The sequence below is a fragment of the Typopeltis vanoorti genome, chromosome 15, assembly GCF_054136105.1.
Source record: "Typopeltis vanoorti isolate ZY-2024b chromosome 15, IOZ_Tvanoo_1.0, whole genome shotgun sequence".
Taxonomy (NCBI): domain Eukaryota; kingdom Metazoa; phylum Arthropoda; class Arachnida; order Uropygi; family Thelyphonidae; genus Typopeltis; species Typopeltis vanoorti.
Window position 1 is genome coordinate 40,616,479 of NC_143563.1, and position 22,439 is coordinate 40,638,917.

General features: G+C 36.0%; 2 protein-coding genes across 4 annotated transcripts in view; both read right to left on the reverse strand.

Annotated features, from left to right (window-relative positions):
• Positions 1–13,039: 13,039 nt before the first annotated feature.
• LOC150098684 (uncharacterized) lies at positions 13,040–15,454 on the reverse strand. The gene has a single exon (XM_090404711.1). The coding sequence runs from the start codon at positions 15,329–15,331 to the stop codon at positions 13,802–13,804; it is 1,530 nt and encodes a 509-aa protein (XP_090260837.1). The 5' UTR covers positions 15,332–15,454; the 3' UTR covers positions 13,040–13,801.
• LOC150098685 (uncharacterized) overlaps positions 15,332–22,439 on the reverse strand; it is an 83,297-nt gene continuing 76,189 nt past the window's right edge. For 2 of the 3 annotated variants that reach the window (XR_016549461.1, XR_016549460.1), the window contains exon 4: positions 15,445–15,563. Coding sequence is in view for 1 of the 3 variants with exons in the window: in XM_090404716.1 (XP_090260842.1) it covers positions 15,481–15,563 (83 nt within the window). In the remaining 2 variants the exon portion in view is untranslated. Of the gene's footprint in view, positions 15,564–22,439 lie in introns of all 3 variants that reach the window. The other variant, XM_090404716.1, reaches the window with a different exon arrangement.

Sequence of the window (22,439 nt, forward strand, 5' to 3'; positions counted from 1 at the left end):
GCAATCAATAATAAGTGGTCTGTAAAGCCATCTGCACCTCTCCAAACTCTTACATCCATGAAAGAGGTTCTCTGAGGTCTGTTTATTAAGATATAGTCTATTTGGTTTTTAGATTTCTTATCAGGTGATATCCATGTTTGTTTTGGATGTCTTTATGTTTAAATACGGTTCCTCCTATGATCATGTCATTGAAAGTGCAAAATTCTTTTAGGATTTCTCTATTTTCATTAGTTTCCTAAACATTCTTTTCCCTTCTTCGTTCACATCCCACGTTACTATCTCCTACTTTTGCATTCATGTCACCTATAATTAAAAGCATATCTTTACTTTTTACTTCATCTACTTCTTTTTGCAGCATCATAGAAGTCTTCTTTCTCTTCTGTTTTTGCATTGTTTGTTGGTCCATACATATATGTTTATCATAGTTACAGTTCTGTATTTAGTTTTAAATCTAGCTTTGATGATTATTTGAGAAACTGATTTCCATTCAATTAGTGCTTTTCTAGCATCTGTTGTTAGGATGAAAGCTACACCTTTGCTATATGTGTCATCTTCATTCTGGTTTCCAGAATACAAAATGTATTTGTTTGTTGGATTTCTCCATTACCATTCTATCTTGTCTCGTTTAGACCTATTATTTCTGTTTTGTATCTGTCCATTTCTCTGGGAAAGTTAGCTTTTCCACTTTTGTACAAAGTGGAAAAATTCCTAATATTCCAGCATCCAATTTTAGTTAAACGTTTTGGGCTAAAGAGGTTTTTCTTGGAGTTTTCCAACAATGGTTGAGGTTTCTGTAGCAATGTTTTTTCCATATTATGGTTGCTAGCCACAAGTACAACCCTCCTCCTTTCTCATCCAGGCTTGGAACAAACAATGGCAGAGTTCTAATCCTCTCCACTGCTACTTAATTCTCCAACTATGACACTACTACCATCAATAGTAATTTTCGTCTGTAAATTGCGTATGTTATGAAGTCTGATTTGTCTGTACGCGGGATGAAAACCCCACATTTCCGGGGCCCTGCTTTCACCATATGAAATCGGCTAACTCACTTTCAACTGAAAAATAGCCCATATAATGATTCCCCTCGTCACGACGATAATCGAACCCAGCTCTTTTCCAATCGAAAGGCACAATGTTCTGCAGTTCTTCCAATTGAGCTATTATTATTATTATTATTATTATTCGTGACACCTCCAAGGAGTCCGAAGACTCATCACGGAAGGACACCTACAACTGTCTCAACCACTACACCGAGCCTCTACTACGAATCATCTCAATCAACGCCATCTACCGCCCACCTCAACCACTACCACAACTAGTATTTTTTGTCTGTAAATTGCGCGTGTTCTTAAGGGCCGATTTGTCTGTATGCGGGATGAAAAACCCGAGTTTCAGGAAGAAAAAACCCTGCTATGACGACAACATGATGTGATATCATAAGTAGATGAAAATGTGCGGGCGAACGTAACAATTATATAAGAATCATGTAATCATTTGCACTTTATGCTCAAACAATACCTTATTCATACTGATCCTAACATCACAAGAGGCATGAAACTTAAGCATTTATCTGCTAGTCAAATGTATCCAGAGAAATTTCTCAAATAAATGATGCACTTTTATACTGTAATAAAATTTTAATAATTGCAAGCATCTTTATTCTCCGTTGCACTTATACTGCTATTAAAATGGTAAAAATTGTGGTTTAAAAATTTAGCAAATATTTTAAGTCCACAGATCAATTGTAATTTTTTTTTTTTTCATACTGAAACTTGATAATCGCAAATTTCTAATTCGTTCTTTTCTCTGGATACAATTAACCACATGTAGGAAAGCATGACCAGAAGGTACTAACAGGGACACAAAGATACAGAAATAACACAAGGCGGTAAGTAGTGTAAACAACTTATTAGGCATAGCTGAACAGTTCAATAGTAGTTGGATACATATGGTTTCATCGTGCATGTCTGCCATCTCAGCCTTCGTAAAACGACACGTTCTTTGTACGACGTCGAAAGCTTGAATGACGAAGCACCTGGAGCTCTGGCGAACAGCGCCACCTATCACCTTTGGTTGGCGTTTCTGGTAATGCTTTCCTGTGAATATGGTTGATTTTGATGTTCTCTACCTCCCGTCAAAGTTTGTACGTGGAAATTTGAACCACCCTGTGTGTGTATATATAAATCGACAATTAGTCCAGTTGTTACATTTGGATGTGAAACCTAGATATTAATGACAAGAACAGAGGATATGATTTAAGCTTTTGAGAGGGAAATCCTTAGAAAACTATTTGGACCAGTAAATGATAATGGTCTCTGGAGAATTAGACACAACCAAGAGTTATATCAACTTTATAAAGAATCCAAAATATCCAGTGGGCAGGGCATATTCTTCATAAGGAAACTGATAGTATTCATAAGAAGACAATAAATAATAAATTTATGGGTAAAAGACCAAAAAGGGAAAAAACTAGAACAAGATGGATGGACAACATTAGTCAAGATAGCAACATCGTACTACACTGTCAAAACTGGATAAATAGAGTTTTGGACAGACAGGGTTGGAGGCAACAAATGCAGGAAGCCAAGGTTCGATTTAGCTTGTAGAACCATATTTAGCTGAAGATTTAGATATAAATATAAATGTAAATATGTTATATAGTAGTAAGTGACTCTCCATAGTTAATCCTAAAATCCCGTAGATATCTAAGTAATCAGAATGTAGCATATGTGGCATGAAAGGAACAGTAGTTAGATCGACAAGATGCTCTGTGCTCATTATTACAATAAAACCTTTCAGACATGCATGATTGGCTCACAATTCCAGTGACTGGAAGTATGAATGATTCATACTTATTAAATCGGAATGATTACGAAAACTATTTTTTGAAGTCAAATAACTTAGTATTTTATTCATATTCAGTAAACCTGGACTATACTTAAGATTATGTAATGTATCAATTCAAACATCTGCAAATACAAAAAAAAAAAAAAAAAAGATCCTGTAATCTTTATGCAATTATTTCTCCAAAGGGAGTATTAGGTGAAAAATTCAAGGAGTGCACAAGTCTCTATGCTTGGTAATCATCAGTATCCGGGTTTTGTTTTACTAAGAATTTAGTACACGTGGAGGATGTATGATAGACGTTTGACAAGTTGTGTTTCTAATCCTTAGAAGTATTTCGTTCGCAAACATGGAGGTTTAAGTTCTAAGTTTGCTGAAAGGAGCAGGGCTTAAAATGAAGTTCACAGTTGATAATTTTATTTACGGCGGGAAAAAAATCAACTCGGAAACCTACTGAAACGAGTCCTACATAAAATTCTAATTAGGCCTATAGTCACTGTTCGTGCCAGGTTATTTTGCGCCCTAGGCAAAGTTTACAAGTGCGCCCCTTATTTCATAAACTAAAATGTTTCTAATTGACATTAAACAAAATAAAATTGTCTTTCAGGTTAAATTAATAGGGCTTTTTTTTTAATTAATTTGAAAATTTTCTGTTATAATTCATTTACAAAAAAAAAAAAAAGTTATAAAATACCGAAATTTAATATTTTAAAATGTTAACGTTTTAAAATATTTATCTTAACTGAATTTTAAATAGCGGTACGTTCAAATGATTTAGGTAAGGAACAAAAAAGAACCAAGAGTTAAATAGTAAATAGTAAAATGATGTGTGAGGGATAAGAAAAAAGAATCGATACCTAAATCATATATCACTATTTAATTGATATTTTAGTAAAGTATGAATAAAGCATAGTTTGAAGTTTTGCACCCCTTCATGGCATGCACTCTAGGCGGTTGCCTAAATGGTAGCTCTGGCCCTGTCTATAGTCAGGTGGTTTGTAAGTAAATCCGAACAATGAAGATCTGACTGTCAGGCAGAATTCTCTGTTAATTGCATATGCTCTTTCATGCTCTCTTTTCTCTGCAATCAAAATCAAATCTATAAGAATATTAATTCTGATGTAATTTTGAATTTGCATTCTAGCAATAAGTGTATAAATTTCAAGTGTACTAACATAAGGTGAAGCTTCTGAGAGCGGATGATGGTCTCACTTTTAAAACAATGGCTTAAACTTAATGGATTAAGGGGAAAAAACTCTACATAATGAACAAATTCAAAACAAAAATAAACTAATTCTTGTTCAAAAGGCTTTCTTTTTTATAACCAAGGTTAATCATACTCTTCTATAAACGTGAATTGATTTCCATCACAGCTTGAAAATGGAAACTCTTTTTATTCCTCATCCAAAGCTATTATTAAACTGTGTATAAGTTGAATAAGAATGAAACTTTCCTTATTTTGTTCACATCTTCATTTTGAGAACTTAAGGTATTAAGGAAAATTCCTTAAACCACATTAACTTTACTCCCTATAAAGAATAAGGGTAACACTCTTTATTTCCTAATAGGGAGCTGGCAATGTCGTTTTAACCTCATCTAACTTTTGCAGACCGAGTGGGCAGTTCACTCTCCACTGGTAGTCGTTTAAAGATAACTTACCCAAGACTATCACTAAGCGTCATCGGATGAAAAGACTGACAACTGTCGTTATCTCAATCATTCCTAACTCAATATGCAATCATCTAAAATGGTATGCTTTCTGTGATCGATTTTCTTGATGAATAGCCAGTTTCCTGAAAAAAAGTTTGCCTGTGCTAGAGATTGAAACGTTTTCCATATTAAACTGACATCCACCATTGACAATTAGGGTCAATGTCAACCTACTAAATCATCCTTCAAGATTTCCACATACAACTGAATATTTCCTGTCATTTCTGCACAATTAAATAGTATTGGTTCAAGCACAGATCCCTGCGGCACGTCACCTGCCTTCTACTCGATTCTGCTCCTCCATATACTTCTTGGTATCTGCCCTTTAGCCACTTTAATCTATATCACTAGTTTCATAGCCATCCGCATTTGTTGCAGTTTGTGTAACAAGGTTTCATGTAGCATCCTATCAATCGCCATTGCAAAATCCTGTAGCGATTCCCTTTGTCCAACTCAGTTCTCACTCTATTACAAAAAGTTAGTAAATTACTAAGGTATGACTAACCCTACACAAAGCCATACATCCCTCATGGAGTATCGTATTCTTATCCACCCATTCCTGACGCTTTTTTACCAACTTTTAAAGCATTTTTACTGCTCTTGATAGGTCTATATTTTGCTATGCTTAGATCCTCCTTTATGCAAAGGATTTGCCCTTCTTCCACATTCACATAAAACACGGGCCGATATCCCATTCAATTCCACAACTGTATTTTTTGCATTCACATTTTGCAATAATTCAAGTACTTCCAATTCATCAACGTGTTCTCAGATCAGTCCCTCCCACCCCTGCCCTTCCATTTGGATGATACATCCTTGCAAAATGGTCATGCAGTAGCTCAACAATTTCGTCTGCTTCTATTACCTCTCTACCATCCGCACACATTGGTAATCCATCCAGTCGTTCCTTCTTCTAGTCACATAAAGAAAAAAAAAAAAACTGCTCGAGATTTCCTTTGCATACTCAGCTAATTTCTCATAATCTGATTTAGCCTTCCTTATCCTACTGATCACTTTTTTTATATATACCCTGTACATCTTGTTTTGCAGCTCTTATTTAATATCACTCATCCATGAAACTCCTATTCAATTTATTCTTCTGATCTTGGATTGTGTGATACTGCTTTTTCAAGATATCCCTAGCTATTCTCCATGTAGTGCTGCATATAACCTTTTTCTTAACTGGAATCTCCATGTGTTTTGCTACTTCCCACGTCAAGGCCATGTGACCACTTTTCCCCCCAATCGGGGGGGCGGGGAGATCCAACACTCGTGCCTGGATTCGCCTCCTTCACATTCAGCTTAGAATTATCTCAGTAAGTGTATAAATTCCATTTCTTTCCTGCCATGTTATCTTTCCTCCTTCCAATCTACGTCTCCAAACTTGAAGTCCCTCCCCCTATAATAATTACTAGATTTGCACTCATTGTAGTAATCTGTTGCAGGCCTGGTTGGCCGAGTGGTTAGCATACTCACTTTCCTACCCACAGACTGCAGTTCGAATCCCACCCTAGGCACAGATATTTGCAATCATCTTTAGGTAGAAGATGAATTTCATCATCTGATCTAAGACCCTTTCCCTCCATTGTTGAAGTTGCTTGAAGCTGTTCCATGTTTGATCTCTACAGCAAGGTTTCTGGACTATGTGAAATTAATTAAAAATGCAATATAATTGATAAAAGTAGAAAAAAATTCCCTAACCCACTCACAGTACACAATGTACTATAGCTTTGCAAATAACCTTTAATGTGTGGGAGTTAGAAAAAAAAATTTCTGCATCATCCCAAGTACCTTCTAGCATTACCATCAATTTTATATTTTGTTCTATCGGCGTCAATCGCACACCTATTGACTCAAAAGAACTGCCATCTACTATCATCAGTAATACTGATTCCCTGAAAAATATTAAAACTATCACATTCTACCTCAGTGGCTACGTCATTGGCTGTTAGCCATGTCTCACTAATGCATATAACTTTTGGTGATGGTGCACTAACCAATGGCAAAAATTTATTCCTGATTCTTCTAGTATTATTAGAATATAGAAATTGTAGCATCCCCTTAGACCCAACCACCTTTACAACGTGAAGTGTCACCTCACTGTTCCCCCAGACAATTCTGCATTTTTTGTTGATTCATATACCCATTCGTTTAAAGCTTGCCTGACTGTGCTTCTTCACTCAGTGAACAAAACTCTCTCTTGACATTTAACTTAGAATTTACTGAAGTGCAGTCCATCAGCATTGTACAAATCTTTCCGCCCCTCAAACTCGAGCCAATATGTCCATAAACTATACATCATTCCTTCTGCCCATCTTGCATGTTGATTCATTAGCTCTCATTGCCCTCTTTAGTTTTCTCCTATCATAACGTGGCAGCAGACTTGCAAGCTTCACCTTCTCGCTCTCCCTTTTGGTTTCTTCCAATAACTTTTTCACATCTTCCCTCATATACTTCTCAACCTACCAGGTCATCAGTTCCACCTAAAACAATCGGTTCTATCACCTTCCCTTTCTGCATTCGGACATTATTATTAATTTTCGCCAAGGCAACAAGGTTTTGTAGCACTTTCATGAAGTAATGCCTTATTTCTGAAGTGTAAGGAGATAAGTACTATTTGAAATGAAAAAGAATACCAAGAGCTTTTCGAGGCTATGGACTTGATGCTTATGTCAGGATAGATTAGAAATCTGAGTTAATCCAAGAAAAGAATGGGGGGGGTAGAGAAAGTAGAGGTGTCTTAAAAATTATTAAGTGACACCTCCAAGGACTCATCACAGGAGGCACTCTACTGAAGTCCACTATATACATCTCACTATCTGCCTGGCTATTTAATTCTCCAATTACAACACAATACTACCATCAACCACAACAGTATTTTTGTGTGTAAATTACATGTGTTCTCATGGCCAATCTGTCTGTTTGCAGAAAAAAAAAACGAGTTTCTGGGAGAAAAATCCTGCTAGTCCATTGTATGGTGTCGGAAAAGAGATAGACTTCCTAATTAAAAAAGGCAAGATGTGGAGAGCATGAACAAGGCTTTCACTCCTATCACAAAGAAAGGAAGGAACAAACCCTACTCAAGAAGCAAAGCATAGCAAAAGGCACCGACAATGTGAAATGAATTATATTTCTACTTTAAGATAAGCCCGTTACGGTAGCTTCTCCCCTCCCCCCCATATCTTATAACGAAAGATTTGATACTAAATTCAGTCCTTGCATGTTTTTCTAATTAATGTATCTTGAAATTATGAAAATTTTGTTTTCTTTCTGGTATTCAAGTACAAAGGTACTTGGAACTATAGTAGATACACGATTTTTGAAAGAATAGAACAGAAAAGGGTTATCTTAGCAACATATACTGCTTGGAAAGAAGTCAATGGACACCATAGTGTGAGGAACAAACAGTTACGGTGCTTCCTTTAATAAGATGTAGGAACTCCTTTTGCTGTGATGACTGCAGCAATCCTACAGGGCATACTTTCCACAAGTGTATGACAGCAATCAGTGATAAGGTCCTGGAACTGTTGTGAAGCAGATGTCACTTGACCTCACCCAATGCTCCAGTTCATCCCACAGATGTTCAATAGGGGATAGGATCAGGGATCTGTGGAGGCCAGTCAAGTGTAGTAACGTTCGTGTCCACTGTCCATGCAGGTAGAGCATTAGCCTCATGACACAGTGCTTGCTGAAAGAAGCAATTATCAGTTCCACAGAAATGCCACAAAGTAGAAAGCATTGCATTGTCCAGAATGTTCAGATGCATGTTGGAGTTCAATGTTCATGGCACCACAGAGGTTCCAGGCCAATACATCACACCACAACCTATGAATTTCAGTTAGGGTTACACACTCTGGTTAAAGACATTCACCAGGCATACTTCACACCTTCCATCTGCTCAGTAAAGAATGTAGTGTGATTTGTCACTATATAACAACTTTCCATATCACATTGTACAAGCTCTTTGCACTACTGAAGATGACACTGTATGTTGGTCCAGGTAATGTGGGACTTTCATATTGCAGTACTATGGAAACCCATGTTATGAGAGTCAGTTCTGAATGTTTTTGTGCAGATTCGTGTTCCAGTGAATGCCATGATTCAATGTGTAGCCCAACAAATGGCAGTTTTTACATATTTTTTGTAGCACTCTACGAATTCACCATTCTCACCAGGTCATGCTTGGTGAGAGCGGTGAATCATTCAATGCAGGTTGCAGTATGGCATAACTGGTTGTTGACAATTTGCTAAACAGATAGGCTTGAAACATGACATCCTATCACAATGCCTCCGTCAATTTCCTTCTCACAATCATTTCTCCATTCATTTGCACTGACCTGGGAGCATTGTATTCCTCCAATTTATACCAACTACAAGCATGTGACTTGGTTAAATGTCAATATGCACCTTACCCATAGGGGTGTCCATTGACTTCTTTCCAAGCAACATATATTGCATGTAGTTAATTTCCAAACTGAAGGACACAAATTAATGCAAAATGAGTATAAAAAGGATACACAAAAAAAACAAGAGTCGATTCAGAGAGACAAATCTTCAAAGAAATCACTTCATATTTCTACCTTTATATGAACATGGAGTATACACACATATAAAAAAGCAAGCTACTTTACTATCTAGGTAGTAAGGTAGCATGCTAATTTGGTCAACTGTTAACACTACTGGCCAGACCTCTGATAGAAGTGAAAAAAACTTTTCTACATAAAGCTAGAGTTATATTATCTGGTTAGTTACAAATCATTAAGAGATATACTAAGCTATAAAGAATGTGCTCTCACAGAATTACTCAAATCAATTAGAACAGAAACAGTAGATGGTTAAGAGCTGAAATCATTGCTTAGTCATAAAGTAAAAGTTTGCTGGAGAACTTGTGGACTGAATGTGTGCCATCCAAATTCTTGGGATTTTTATGCCATCACTGTTGTTTGGATTAGGATGGTTAATCAAAATTTCAGGCATCCTGAAATTTGCATTCATAGTAGGTTTATGTATGATGTGAGGAAGGTACTGCTCTAATCAGTTTGGTGTAGTATTCAGAGCATGAACCGACTGCCTTACCAAAATTGTTAGTCTTTTTTTTTTACAGATTGAAATTTTGTGTCCAATTTCACCAACATAAGGTAAATTAATTGTGCAATGGATTTGATATACCACTAGGGGAGGGAGATCGTTGGAGGAGTTGAATATGTTTTTTAATTTTATACATGGCTTAAATGAGGAATTCTATCTATTTTATCTGATAACCCTTTAATGTATGGGATAGCCATGGTTTCAATGTAATATGTTAGTTTCATTTTAGGAAGCTTGCTTATTACATAGCAAGTGCTCTAGCTCTGTTTTTGAGGGTGTTAATGACTCTTTTTGTGAAGCATGGGGTGGTAAGAGTTAGCATATATATATTGGCCAGAATGTGTAGGCTTCTGGGTACACAGCAAAGACTAGACTACCTGAGAGAAGAGGTGTGAGCAATGTATCCAATAAAAGAAGTGAGTTTTAATTTTCAATGGTAAATTGTATGCACACATTTGTTCAGGTGGCTGAAGGTGTTTCAAGTTTGGCAGCAGCTGTATGGCCAGATAATGAAAGCCTCATCAATGTATTTAAGCCAAGCTGTAGGTTTTAAAGTAAAGGGAGAATGTGGACCATGTTGTACTACAGCTTAATATATATCTTAATGATTTGTAACCAAACAGATAACAGGAGTCTAGCTTTGATGAAGTACATTTTTTTTTAACCAGAGGTCAGGCCAGTAGCATTAACAATTGACGAAATTAATGTCACTTTAGCATAGAATGTAGACTGAAATGTAGCTTGTGTCTATGTATAAATGTGTATACTTAAAACAATAAGAAGGTCAAAATGGCGGTCAATTATTTTGATTCATATTAAACTTAAGTTTTCTATAACACGCGGTTGTTTCCATAAATTTTACAAATGAATGCTAATCACTTTGTAACTATGAAAGAAAGGATTCTTCAGAGAAATGACATCAGGAATAGGTGCTTTTGTATATTCTGTTTATACAAGACTCTTTTGAGCTTTTCTGAAAAAAATGAAAGGAAGCATTAACTATTGTGAGTTCAGGATGGCAGTTACAGAGATCAGTGAAATAATTAAAGAAAATATAAGAAGATATTGGTTTTTCTCTGAATAATGATACAACACACCCATTAAAGTACAAAAAAAAAAAAAAAAAAGGGGGGGAAGATGGACCGCACAGGAGTTATTACTGATTTTCTGATATCTTAACAAAAACATCAATACATTTGGTATGATGTATGTTTCTTGACTTTTAACACTTGAAATCAGGCTTCAGTATAAACCAGTTGCAATATGTTTCTTATTCTAAACAGATTTGTCAATTCCTACAAAACAATGATATGCTGTTCTCACAGAACAACAGGGATGATAAAGCAGAATTGTCTGAATATCAATAACAACCATTTCAGTAATGCATTCAATTCAATGTAAATGTTTGGATCAGAAGAATGAGACCTACGATCTGTCAAAATAACGAATAGAAATCACAGAACTGCTGGAATCAGACAATAATATAACAATGATTAGGGTGCTTGTGAAATTGTTCATCCATGGAGAGAAGAAATGAATACTGGATTGTGTTCAGAATTGTTTAGAGAATAAATCACATTCAAGAAGAGATTTTGGTTATAAGAATAGTTGCAATTATATGGTATTTTACTAGGATGAATAATATATGCTAGATCAATAGTGATGGGAAATGTTTCATCTGTGCCTGCTGGAAGAGTGTAATTTGAAAAAAGGAAAGCCAGTTAGAATTATGAACATTAAAGTCTCCAAGGAAGATGACTTTGCTATTAGGAATGGACTGGGAAGACAAAAATCAACATTTCAAAAAAGGAAATCTAATAGCTTAGAATGGTTGGTAACATTAAGCATATGGAGACAACAAATTAATTTGACAGAATGAGACAGATTAAAATGAGATTCTAAGTTGGATGTACTTTGAGATGAGATATCAGATGAATTTACACACAATTCCATCTCTGAGGCAGAAATAGCAAGAATGTGTAATAGGAAAAAGTAAGAATATTGAAGATGCTGCATTTCTGTTAAGAAAGGCTTATGGTTTGGGTAGAATGGAAATCAGAAAAATAAAAATCAAGATTGGATCTCAAAAGACATTTTTGCAATAGATCCAGAATGACTGTCTTCCCCCCCCCCCCCCAATATAATCTATTACTCTTGGCTTTACTTTTCATGATAGTTGTCTAGGGAGAGTTGAAAATCAGCATACAGAAATAGATTCTTTGCACTTATAAACGACAATAATTTAACCCCAACTCTTCTACAAATTGAAGTTTTTTGGCAGTTCTTCAATATCCCTAAACTCTTCCCTGGATAACCTGCAAGAGATGATTACTTCTTACCTGAGTTAAAGCCTCCTAAAACAGTATACAGAATAATGATTTTATTTTAAAGCTATATCTTAAAAATAGCTTTCCATCTGACATTATGGAAAGAGTGAGAAAAAGTAAACTAGAATTGCACTCTGGAATCTAAAGATGATTTCTACAAGCATAGTGATATTTATTATCACAGAGTTTGGTATTTACTCTGGGGGAGGCAGTTGCCATGCACCAACTCTTATCATGATTCACAGCCTGTTGGCTGTGTGTAGATAGCTAATGATGGGCAACAATATAAAGGTGTAGGCAGACGATTTGGCTTTTGCAAAATATCCATATCTACCAAAGTTCAGTACACTTACATGTATAAGGATCTCATCCATTTTAAATTTTACTATAAAATGAAAGATGGTTTTTGATAATATCTTGTCTCCAATATGAATAATTAACACTTCTCGTAGGTACAGAAATGTTCAAAATGCTTTCCAATGCTATAGAAGAAAACCAGTATCAAATGTACAAGGTGTTCATTTAGTCACATAACCAGCTAATCATCATGATTTTCGATCCTGTGTGACTTCACAATTTTTCATTCTGCTTCTGACATTTTCTATCCCCCCCACATCTTTATGTGGGGTGGGGGGATGGAATAGCTTGAAATATAACTTGAAATCAACTATTGAATTTGTGGAAACACTTCACATGACCAATTTGATGCAACCCTTATCATTTCTTTCTTTTTTTTTTTTTTAATGAAAGAAGGTATTTTGAATGCAATTTAGAACATAGATGTCATTTTAATTATTTGGCTATTTTAACCAAATTTAGCAATTTCCAATCACTACCTTTTGAGAAATAATTAAATGGACAATAGCTTGATATATTTGCAATGAATGGGGTGAACATTATAATGTTCACCCCCATTCATTACCTATGCATGCACGCACACACTAATCAAAGAATCTCATTTTTAGACCACTCATTAACATAACAAAAATCATGATTAACAAATACCAAAGTTAATCATATTTATATTTTCTTACCTTTATTAAGAGTACATTACCATGTCACTGAGAACTGTGACTTATCTACAGTTAACAGTCAGCTCTGAAGACCTAAAATTAGCAAACTACATCTACTTCATTTAACTGGATTTAGTGCTTAATATTATGTTCACTAATCAAATTATCTAGAAAATTAGTAAGGATAAAAATATTTCTGAATCTTCAATGAACTTGATTACCCCCACCCTACCCCATACATTCCATAACATTACCTTCCTCTAAAGACAAAACATAATACAAGTCACTTCAGGTCTTCTGTAAGCTGGGCGGTGACCACAGTGAAGAAAAGACATCTACCACTTATGGAGATCCCCTGTTTCTTCATGTTGAAAACACTGACATGCGCAGAATAAACTATATGTAAACAATCACATTTCATGATTTGTTAAATTTGTTTTATTACAAATGAAGATTAGTTTCAACAATAGTCCCATTAAACAGCATAATGTTCAAAATAGATTATACACCTCAAAGAACAGACGAATTATTGATGCACCCTTTTTAGACACTTAATGTTAAGAATGCCCTACTACATGCTAAACAAGGTTACAGTTTTGCTTTCAACATTTTTTTTTCAAGAAAATGAAATGACTTGTCACACATTTAATAACTGAATAATTTCTCCTTATGAATTAAGTAGAGTTCTTTCAGAGGATTTAATGTTGTATAGGTCTTGACACATTTGTAAACAAAGAAATCCTTTAACTTGCTTTTTCATTGATGTGTTGTTTTACATTGGTAGAAAATGCCTTGTGATATGCTGAAGACAAGGGTTCACTTCTGACTGCACTTGTGTTGTTTCAGATAACCTGATTTTGGAAATACCTTGCCACATTTTGGACAAGTAAATGGCTCATCTTCTGTATGCACTAATGTATGTCGCTTTAGATGACTGGACTGTGAGAATGCTTTACCACATATGGTACAAAGAAATGCCTTCTTTGCTGTATGCAATGATACATGACGTTTTAGAGTACTCTGTAATGAAAAGGCTTTCCCACATGTTGTACATGAAAACTGTTTTTCCTGACTATGAACTACTAATGTGTGTGTCTTTAAACGATATGCATGGGAAAAGTGCTTGCCACACACTGAACAAGAAAATGTCTTCTCCCGTGTATGATGTAAAGTGTGCTGTTTGAGACGACTGGTAGTTGAAAAATTCTTTCCACAGAGTGAACAATTAAATCGTTTCTCCAACGTGTGAACTGAGACATGCTTTTTCAAGTAACTTGCTGCTGAAAATGCTTTCCCACATTCTGAACAGATGAATGGTTTATTCTCTGTATGCCGTATGCTGTGCTTTTGGAGGTATCTTAATGAGGAAAATGTTTTGTCGCACACTGAGCAACGAAATGCTTTCTCATCAGAATGAACTAGATAATGGACCTTTAGATTACCTGATGATGAAAATTCTTTGCCACACGTTGCACACAGAAATCCTTTCTGATGCATATGCACTACTGCGTGGTGTCGTTTTAGAGACTTTGATGATAAAAATCCCTTGCCACATTTTGAACAAGAGAAGGGTTTGTCATCTTCATGCTCTTGAATATGACTTCTGAGCTGACCTGGTGTTGAAAATAATTTTCCACATATTTTGCAGGAGACTGATCCATCATTCTTATGCACTGCATTATGCTTCTTGAGGTATCTTGGTGTGGAAAATGTCTTATCACACAGCAAACATGAAAACAACTTCTTTTGTGTATGAAGAAAGTTGTGTTCAGTTAGAGAACTTCTTGTTGAAAATGCCTTGCCACATGTTGCACAAAGAAATTCTTTCTGTTTTAGATGAACTAATTTGTGATGTTGTTTTAGATAACTTGATGATAAAAATATCTTTTTACAAATTAAACAAGGGAAGGATTTTTCTTCAGTATGTACTCGAGAGTGCTGTTTTAGATAAACTGGTGCTGAAAATGTCTTACCACATGTTGAACATGTTAAAGGATCCACCTGATGTTGATCTAATAACTGTACATTTTTCTGACTGTCACCTGACAAATATCCTGTGCTGTCACTTGAAGAAGTGCTTGAACTTGAAGAAGTGCTTGAGCTTGAAGACGTGCTTGAACTTGAAGATGTGCTTGAACTTGAAGATGTGCTTGATGTGCTACTAGATCTAGATCTAGGTCTGTTACTAGATGCTGCAAATTTGAAATATTCCTCATTTTCGCTTACTTTTTTTGTTTCAATACATTCATCCACTGTGAACATAACTGTATATTCCTGTTTTGGAATAATTTCTTTGTCAGTACTACACATCTTATTTTGTTCCTGGAATTTTGAAACTTCTTCCATGGATTCTTTGTGAAAATAGATAAAGGACTTTTTCCTAGGTCACTTCTTGAGATAATTTTTCACTAATAATCTTCCTTATGCTGTGCTATTTTACAAGGATGTCAACTGTCTGCTTAGGTTTCATTCAACAATATAAGCTTGTCTTCAATCTATATATTCATTTTCAGAATTAGATGACATATTTGGAATTTCATCTGTGCATATTTCTTCATTGTTATCAACCTTATTAATTCTGAAAAACAGGAAAAAACAAACAAACAAATATAGCTGATAATTAACAAAAAAAAAAAAAAAAAATATATACCTACAAAACCAAAGATGAATTTTTGTTCTCTATGCAAGTCATTCTTCTGTTCATGTGAAAATAATGTTTAGCATTTCTGAAATGGCATGTGAAGCAAATAAAATAAAAAAAATTAAACTTTTCATATATCAATTCAAAAGCAATTTGAATCATGGTAGACTTCAAAACTGAAATAATTAGGTGTATGCATGAATGCAACAGAAAGCTAAATTAGAACTAATTATTACTGCACACATGGTATTGATATGATATAGGTTTTTCTACCTCTCACATACAGGATATTACACTATGAAGCCAAAGTGTCTCAACAGCAATTGTTTGTCTTTTCCATTACTACAGCATTGCAGTTAATACAATGTCAAGCTTCTTCACTGCTCTTACAGCCATTACCCTTCAGGGTAGGCCTTCCACTAAGTTCTGGTAAACTGCTGCTGGATTCATTTCCATTCCTCCTGTAGCATGGCAAACAGCTGATGAGTGCTAGTTGGACGAGCACAGATCCCTCCCTTGCCATACCCTGGGGTATACCGGATCCATTGCATCCATAAGATACCTTATATTGGTGAATCCAGACACATAACACCAATCCATAAAACAAGGAACACGTGTGACACATTAAATTTAACAAATTTGGTAAATCAGGCCTCTTGGATCACAATCTTAGCACCTAACATCTAAAGAATGGAAAGATATCTCTTCTTAAATCATGCAAAAACCCAAATTTAAAGAGGACTGTGGAATTTTGATCAACTATCCTAATTTAAAAAATGGTGGCATAAAAATCTCAAGAATATGGATGGAACACATTCAGCCCACATAACATCTTTCATATTCTCCAGCAAACCTTCATTTTAGAACTCCAAGAAATTATTTCAGCTCTTATTGGTCACCATCAATACTTTTTTCATTCTAATTTATCTGCATAATCTCTAGTTTAATTTATCTCTTAGTGATTTCTAACCAAACAAATAACAGGACTCTAGATTTGATGTAGTAATGCCTTGCTTTGTTGTTGTTTTAATGGATGATGAAATTAGTATGATTTTAGAATACTATGCTGGCCTAACTGGCCAAGTGGCTAGTGTATCTGCTCTTCAACTGGCTACGAGTTTGAATCCACTGTAGGTATATATGTTTTGTGATTGTCTTTAGGTGGAAGATGAATTTCATTGTCCATTGTGAGACCTGCTTACTGGATGACTGAAATGGTTTGAAAAAGTTCTGTGTTTGGTCCCTAGATCATAGTTTCTGGACTATGAAAATAATTTAAAAATAAGGGTCAAAGCTATATAACTGAGAGGAGACCTCCACATAGTCTTTAAAGGAATGAAGAGAACCGAAAAGGGCTTCTGACTTAATGTCCATTCCTAACCTTCTCGTGGTGCACCCTGGATACCGAACGAACGAGGATGGGCTGGCAATTTGGGATTTAGCTGAACAAATTGTATACTTATTGGCTTAAACCAAAATAAAAAATGATGGTACAACATGACAGAATTTCACGCTGGCTGGGGTGTCGCCGGTTAAACAAGGCCCCAATCATTTTCGCCAGGGAACCAGGGCAAACAGCAAAAAGTCAGCTACTGGAACAAATCCTAAAACCAACCTCAACTCAACATCACCAGAGTTCAAGATTGGTACTATCAACATAAAAAGCCTGAATGGTGCTAGAAAGGAGCTAGCTGAGGAATTGGATTAGTACCAGATCGACATAATAGGGGTGACTGAAACAAAAAAGGCAAAAACTGGTGAGATCTTTCTGAGCAATAAATACCAATGTTATATTCAGACAATGACAATCAAGGAAAAGGAGTAGCCATGGTATTCAACAGTCCCACATAAGGTTCTACTAAGGTAGAATTGGAGGAATTTTTTGAGACTTTAGAGAAAGCAACTGACACAACGAAAAAGGAAATGATCCTTATTGGGGATCTAAATAGCAGAGCATGAAATGATTGTCAGACATACAAAAATATATTGGGAAAATTTGGAGAAAAGAGCAAAGCTGATAATAATGGCAAATACCTGCTGGATTTCTGCTCAGGATATGGACTGGTTATTATTAAGAGGCAAGGAATAAGAAAAATCTCATTGACTATGTTATTGTTGATAGTGATGTTTTCTCCCTGGTGCAGGACACCAGAGTGCACAGAGGATTTGAAATCGGAAGTGATCACCATTTAGTCTTGAGCAGGATAAAAGTGAATTTCATATTGAAAACAAGAACATGTAAGAAGAAAAGAAGAAAGCATATCAAAAGTTCCTGGCAAATAAGTTAGCTTGTGCTCTTAGAGAATACAGAGACAAATGTAAGAAAACTGAACACTGTGTAAAACTAGGTAAACAAAAGTCATGGAGGACTTTGGTAAGAACATAGAAAATAAATATCAAGAAGTGGCAAGATATTCTGGAGGCTGTGGAGGAAAGAGTGTTGTATATGGAAATAGAGATGATAAAGGTGACATGAAAACAGGAGAAAAATATATCCTTGAAGTATGGAGTAATTACTTCGAAAAATTTCTAAATGAAACAAGCAGTGATGACAGCACTGTGGTAAAAAAAACACTGACCATGCATGCAGTCAGGAATACATATTCATACTTGAAGAAAAAGCCATCAAAAGCCTGAAATGTGGAAAGGCAGCAGGAGTAGACGATATTCGACCAGAAATGCTCAAGTATGGAGGTATAAAAGTCTTACAGTGGCTGCACTGCAATGTTCAGAAGGCCTGGACAGAGGGACGAATTCCATATATAAAAAGGGAAATAAAACTGAATGCGAGAATTACAGAGGTATTTCTCTACTGAGTGTTCCTGGTAAGATATATGCAAGTATATTCGAGAAACGGTTGAGAAGGATTGTGGAAGAGAAGCTTGGTGAAGAACAAGCTGGATTCAGGCCAAATAGAGGCTGTCAGGTTCAGGTTTTCACTTTACGACAGATAGTTTAGAAATCATCGGAATATAACAAAGATCTGTATTTAAGTTTTGTAGATCTGGAAAAGGCATATGACAAGGTGCCAAGAGAGAAGCTATTCAATACGCTACAGTTATATGATGTTAATGGGGCATTACATTAAGCAATACTTAATCTTTATTTGAGTTGTAAGTCAGCAGTTAGAATTGAAGGAAGTACAGGAAGGTGGTCTAATGGTAAATCTGGCATCAGACAAGGATGTACATTATCCCCACTGTTATTCATTATCTACATGGATCACATTATGATGGAAAGCACTATTAAACCTGATATCAAAATTGGAGATGTTAATCTCACCTCTTTTCTTTATGCGGATGATGTTATACTTCTAAATAAATCGGGTCAAGTCTGCAAGATTCCCTGACTAAAGTGAATAACTGTTGTAATAGATTATGGTATGAAGGTCAGCATTAAAAAGACAAAGACAATGAAAATAGGCAGAAACATTGAAAATATCAACTGCATTGTGATTGCAGAACCTATAGGTTCTGCAATCTATAGAACTTATAGAACCAGTAAAACATTTCATCTTCTTAGGCATGATTTTTAGTGAAGATGGCAAATTAAATATCGAAACAGAAAACAGAATCAACAACACCGGTATGGTAGGAAGTTAAATGAATAAAGAGGCAAGGAATAAGAAAAGTCTCATTGACTATGTTATTGTTGATAGTGATGTTTTATCCCTGGTGCAGGACCTCTGTGGAAGAATGAAATTGTGGGATAAAAATTGTGGGAATAGAGTCTGATGCAGAGGTGGAATTGTTCAATGAACACTTTATTGGAGTATTTCATCATGGAGGAGTCAATTTGAATACTAGAGAGGGCAGGTTCGAGCTTTAGAGGTGCATGAGGAGAGTGTGTTCCACATACTGAGTACTCTGGATGTTAGCAAAGTTGTGGGACTGGATGGTATTTCACTACGAGTTTTGAGAGAATGTGCTAAGGAACTGACAGCCCCTTTGACCTGGCTTTTCAATGAAAGTCTGGCTGCAGAAAAGGTGCCCATGGAATGGAAGGAAGGTAAGATAGTGCCATTGCATAAGGGCAGTAGCAGACTCGACGTGTCTAGTTATAGGCCAGTTTGTATGTCATCAGTAGTTAGTAAGATCTTTCTCCAAGATCTCCAAGTGAGGGACCGTATACAGCATTGGGCAGATGAGGGTAATGTTAGCTGTGAGAGTCAACATGGATTTGTGAAGGGGGCACTCCTGTTTTAGCAATATGCTAGCCTTTTATGATAAAGTTACAAGCGCATTAGATGAGGGAAAGGCATATACTGCCATTTACCTAGACTTAGTAAAGGCATTTGACAGGGTGCCACACGATAACCTGATATTCAAGTTGCAGCACATGAGTCTGGATGTCAGATTGGTCAACTGGATTCAGGATTGGCTTTTCGATAGGTATCAGAGAGTTGTGTATGGTGGAGCAATATCATAGAGGCAAAAGGTTACAAGTGGGGTTCCACAGGGCTCAGTACTGGGACCTATATTGTTTAACCTTTATATCAATGACATTGTCCGTGGATTGTAAGGGGATATTCAGTTGTTTGCAGATGACGCGAAGCTGGGAAGGGTTATTAGTAATAGTGCAGATGTGGTAGCCCTGTAAGAGGATTTGAATAAGCTAGATAGATGGGCAAATGAATGGGGGTTTTCAGTTTAATCTAGCAAAATGTAAGGTCTTGAGGTTTGGGACACATCAATGGGATGCATACTCTATGGGAGGAGTTAAACTGGAGGAAGTAGGGGAGACAAGAGATCTGGGGTTGATGATTGATAGAAACATGAAATTTAGAGGACATATTGCAAAGGTAGTGAAGGTAACACAGAGGATTGCCCCAATAATGAGAATGACACTGACTGAAGAGATAAAATGGTTATCATTCCATTATATAAGACTTTGATCAGACCACACTTATGTGGTCTGATTAAAACTGTGGAAAGGGTACAAAGGTGGATAACAAAAATGGTGTCAGGACTGTACAATGTTAGTTATGAGGATCGGCTGAGGGAGTGTGGACTGCAGAGTTTCATGGATAGAAGAAGGAGAGGTGATATGATTGAGACTTTAAAACTGTTGAGAGGTGGCTACAGGGTTGACACTCGGGAGTTCTTTCGCTTGGTTGAACAGTGGGAAGGAGTCATGACAAGGAGTCATCCCTGGAAGTTACGAAAGGAAACTGTGAGAAAGAGGGTAAGGAGTGGTTTCTTTGCATGGAGGGTGGTTGAATCATGGAATGCATTGCCTGATGGAATGGTGAGAGCAAGAACGGTCAATGCGTTTAAGTAGTGGTATGATAGACTTTGTTTTTCCTAGAAGGGACCTCCCTTGATGAGTCTTTTGACTCCATGGAGGCCTGGATAATAGTAGTAGTAATAATAATAATAATAAATTTATATGGAATAAGAGAGAAATTAGACCAAAACACTAAATTAGCTGTATACAAGACAGTATTCAAGCCAATTTTAACTTATGGATCTGAGAGCAGGGTCAGAAGTAAAACACCTGACCAAAGACTAGAGACCACAGATATGAGAAAGATTAGGGGCATGAACAGGCATCAATGGCAATATCATATTAAAAGCAAGGATATTAGGAAACAACTTGACATTATCAGCATCCAGGAATGTGTTAACAGCTGGTGTAATGATATAATTTTTCATGTAGTACTATCATATCCTGTACACCCCTTGAGGGTATATATCAGGAATTTGATGATGAAATAAGAAATAAAAAATACATATGTATAAAATCAATAAAAAAAACTGAAAAAATCCTTACTATAGGTTTGCAAAATAAAGCTTTTGTGGGCAGGAGCTACGTAAAAAAGTAGATTGGAACGTAGTCGTTTCTTTGTATATAGGTGTATACTCCTGGTGATAACCTTAATATGAAATTCAAAACGTCAAGTTATTATTTTGATTTATCAGAGTGAAATTTACTATAACATAATGGTAGTTTCCATAATTTTTTTTTAAAAACTGAATGCTGATCGCCAATGAACTATGAAAGAATTCTCTGCATGTCAACTTGCAGGAACCATATGCACAAGTGTCTCATAACTGATACCGATTCTACAAATATTTTCTTAGTAATGAGATACTTGCATAAGCAGTGATATACCATTGTCAATCAAATATATGGCATCCTCAAAAATTACAGAGTCAGGATTATTTGTTCTAATGATGCAGCTCTTACCTCAGAAATCTTATATTTTTTCACAACTCTTTACCCAATGTCCTGCAGCCATACAAAATAGACAAAAACACTGCATGTCCTCCTTGCCACTTCCTCAAATCACAACCATGGTATTCCCATCCTTTATACACTGATACAAAACAACAGCTGAAGTTCCAGTAAATATAATCCCTGTGACAATTTCAAATCATACACCTGAGTCACAATATCTGTTACCCAAAGGACTGGTTTCCCCTTGTACACCTTGGGATACATAAAGTTACCCTACTCTGTAGACTGGTAGATCTGTTAGCATCCACCATGTTGAGCATAAAAACTAAATTCACAATGATCAGTATGACAAGTCCTCATTTGACATAATGATGGCAATTATTTTTAGAATCAGTATCAGCTATGAAACACTAACATAACCTCAATAACTATGTCTTTGTTAATTGCCAAAGATCTAGAAGACAATCATTATTCTAAGATTATGTGTAGCCTGACTTCCCTGCCCCAAATCTCTCTCTGCATTGCCTTCCTTTTATCCATTCCCAAAAAGTATCCTGATAGAACATTAGTTTCTTTTTCAATAATAATTTGAAACTGTTTTCCCTTGAACCTGCTAGTCTAGTTGGCCAAATG

Coding starts and splice junctions, on each gene's coding strand:
- LOC150098684 (XM_090404711.1), bottom strand. CDS start 15,331: ATGGAAGAAGTTTCAAAATTCCAGGAACAAAATAAGATGTGTAGTACT.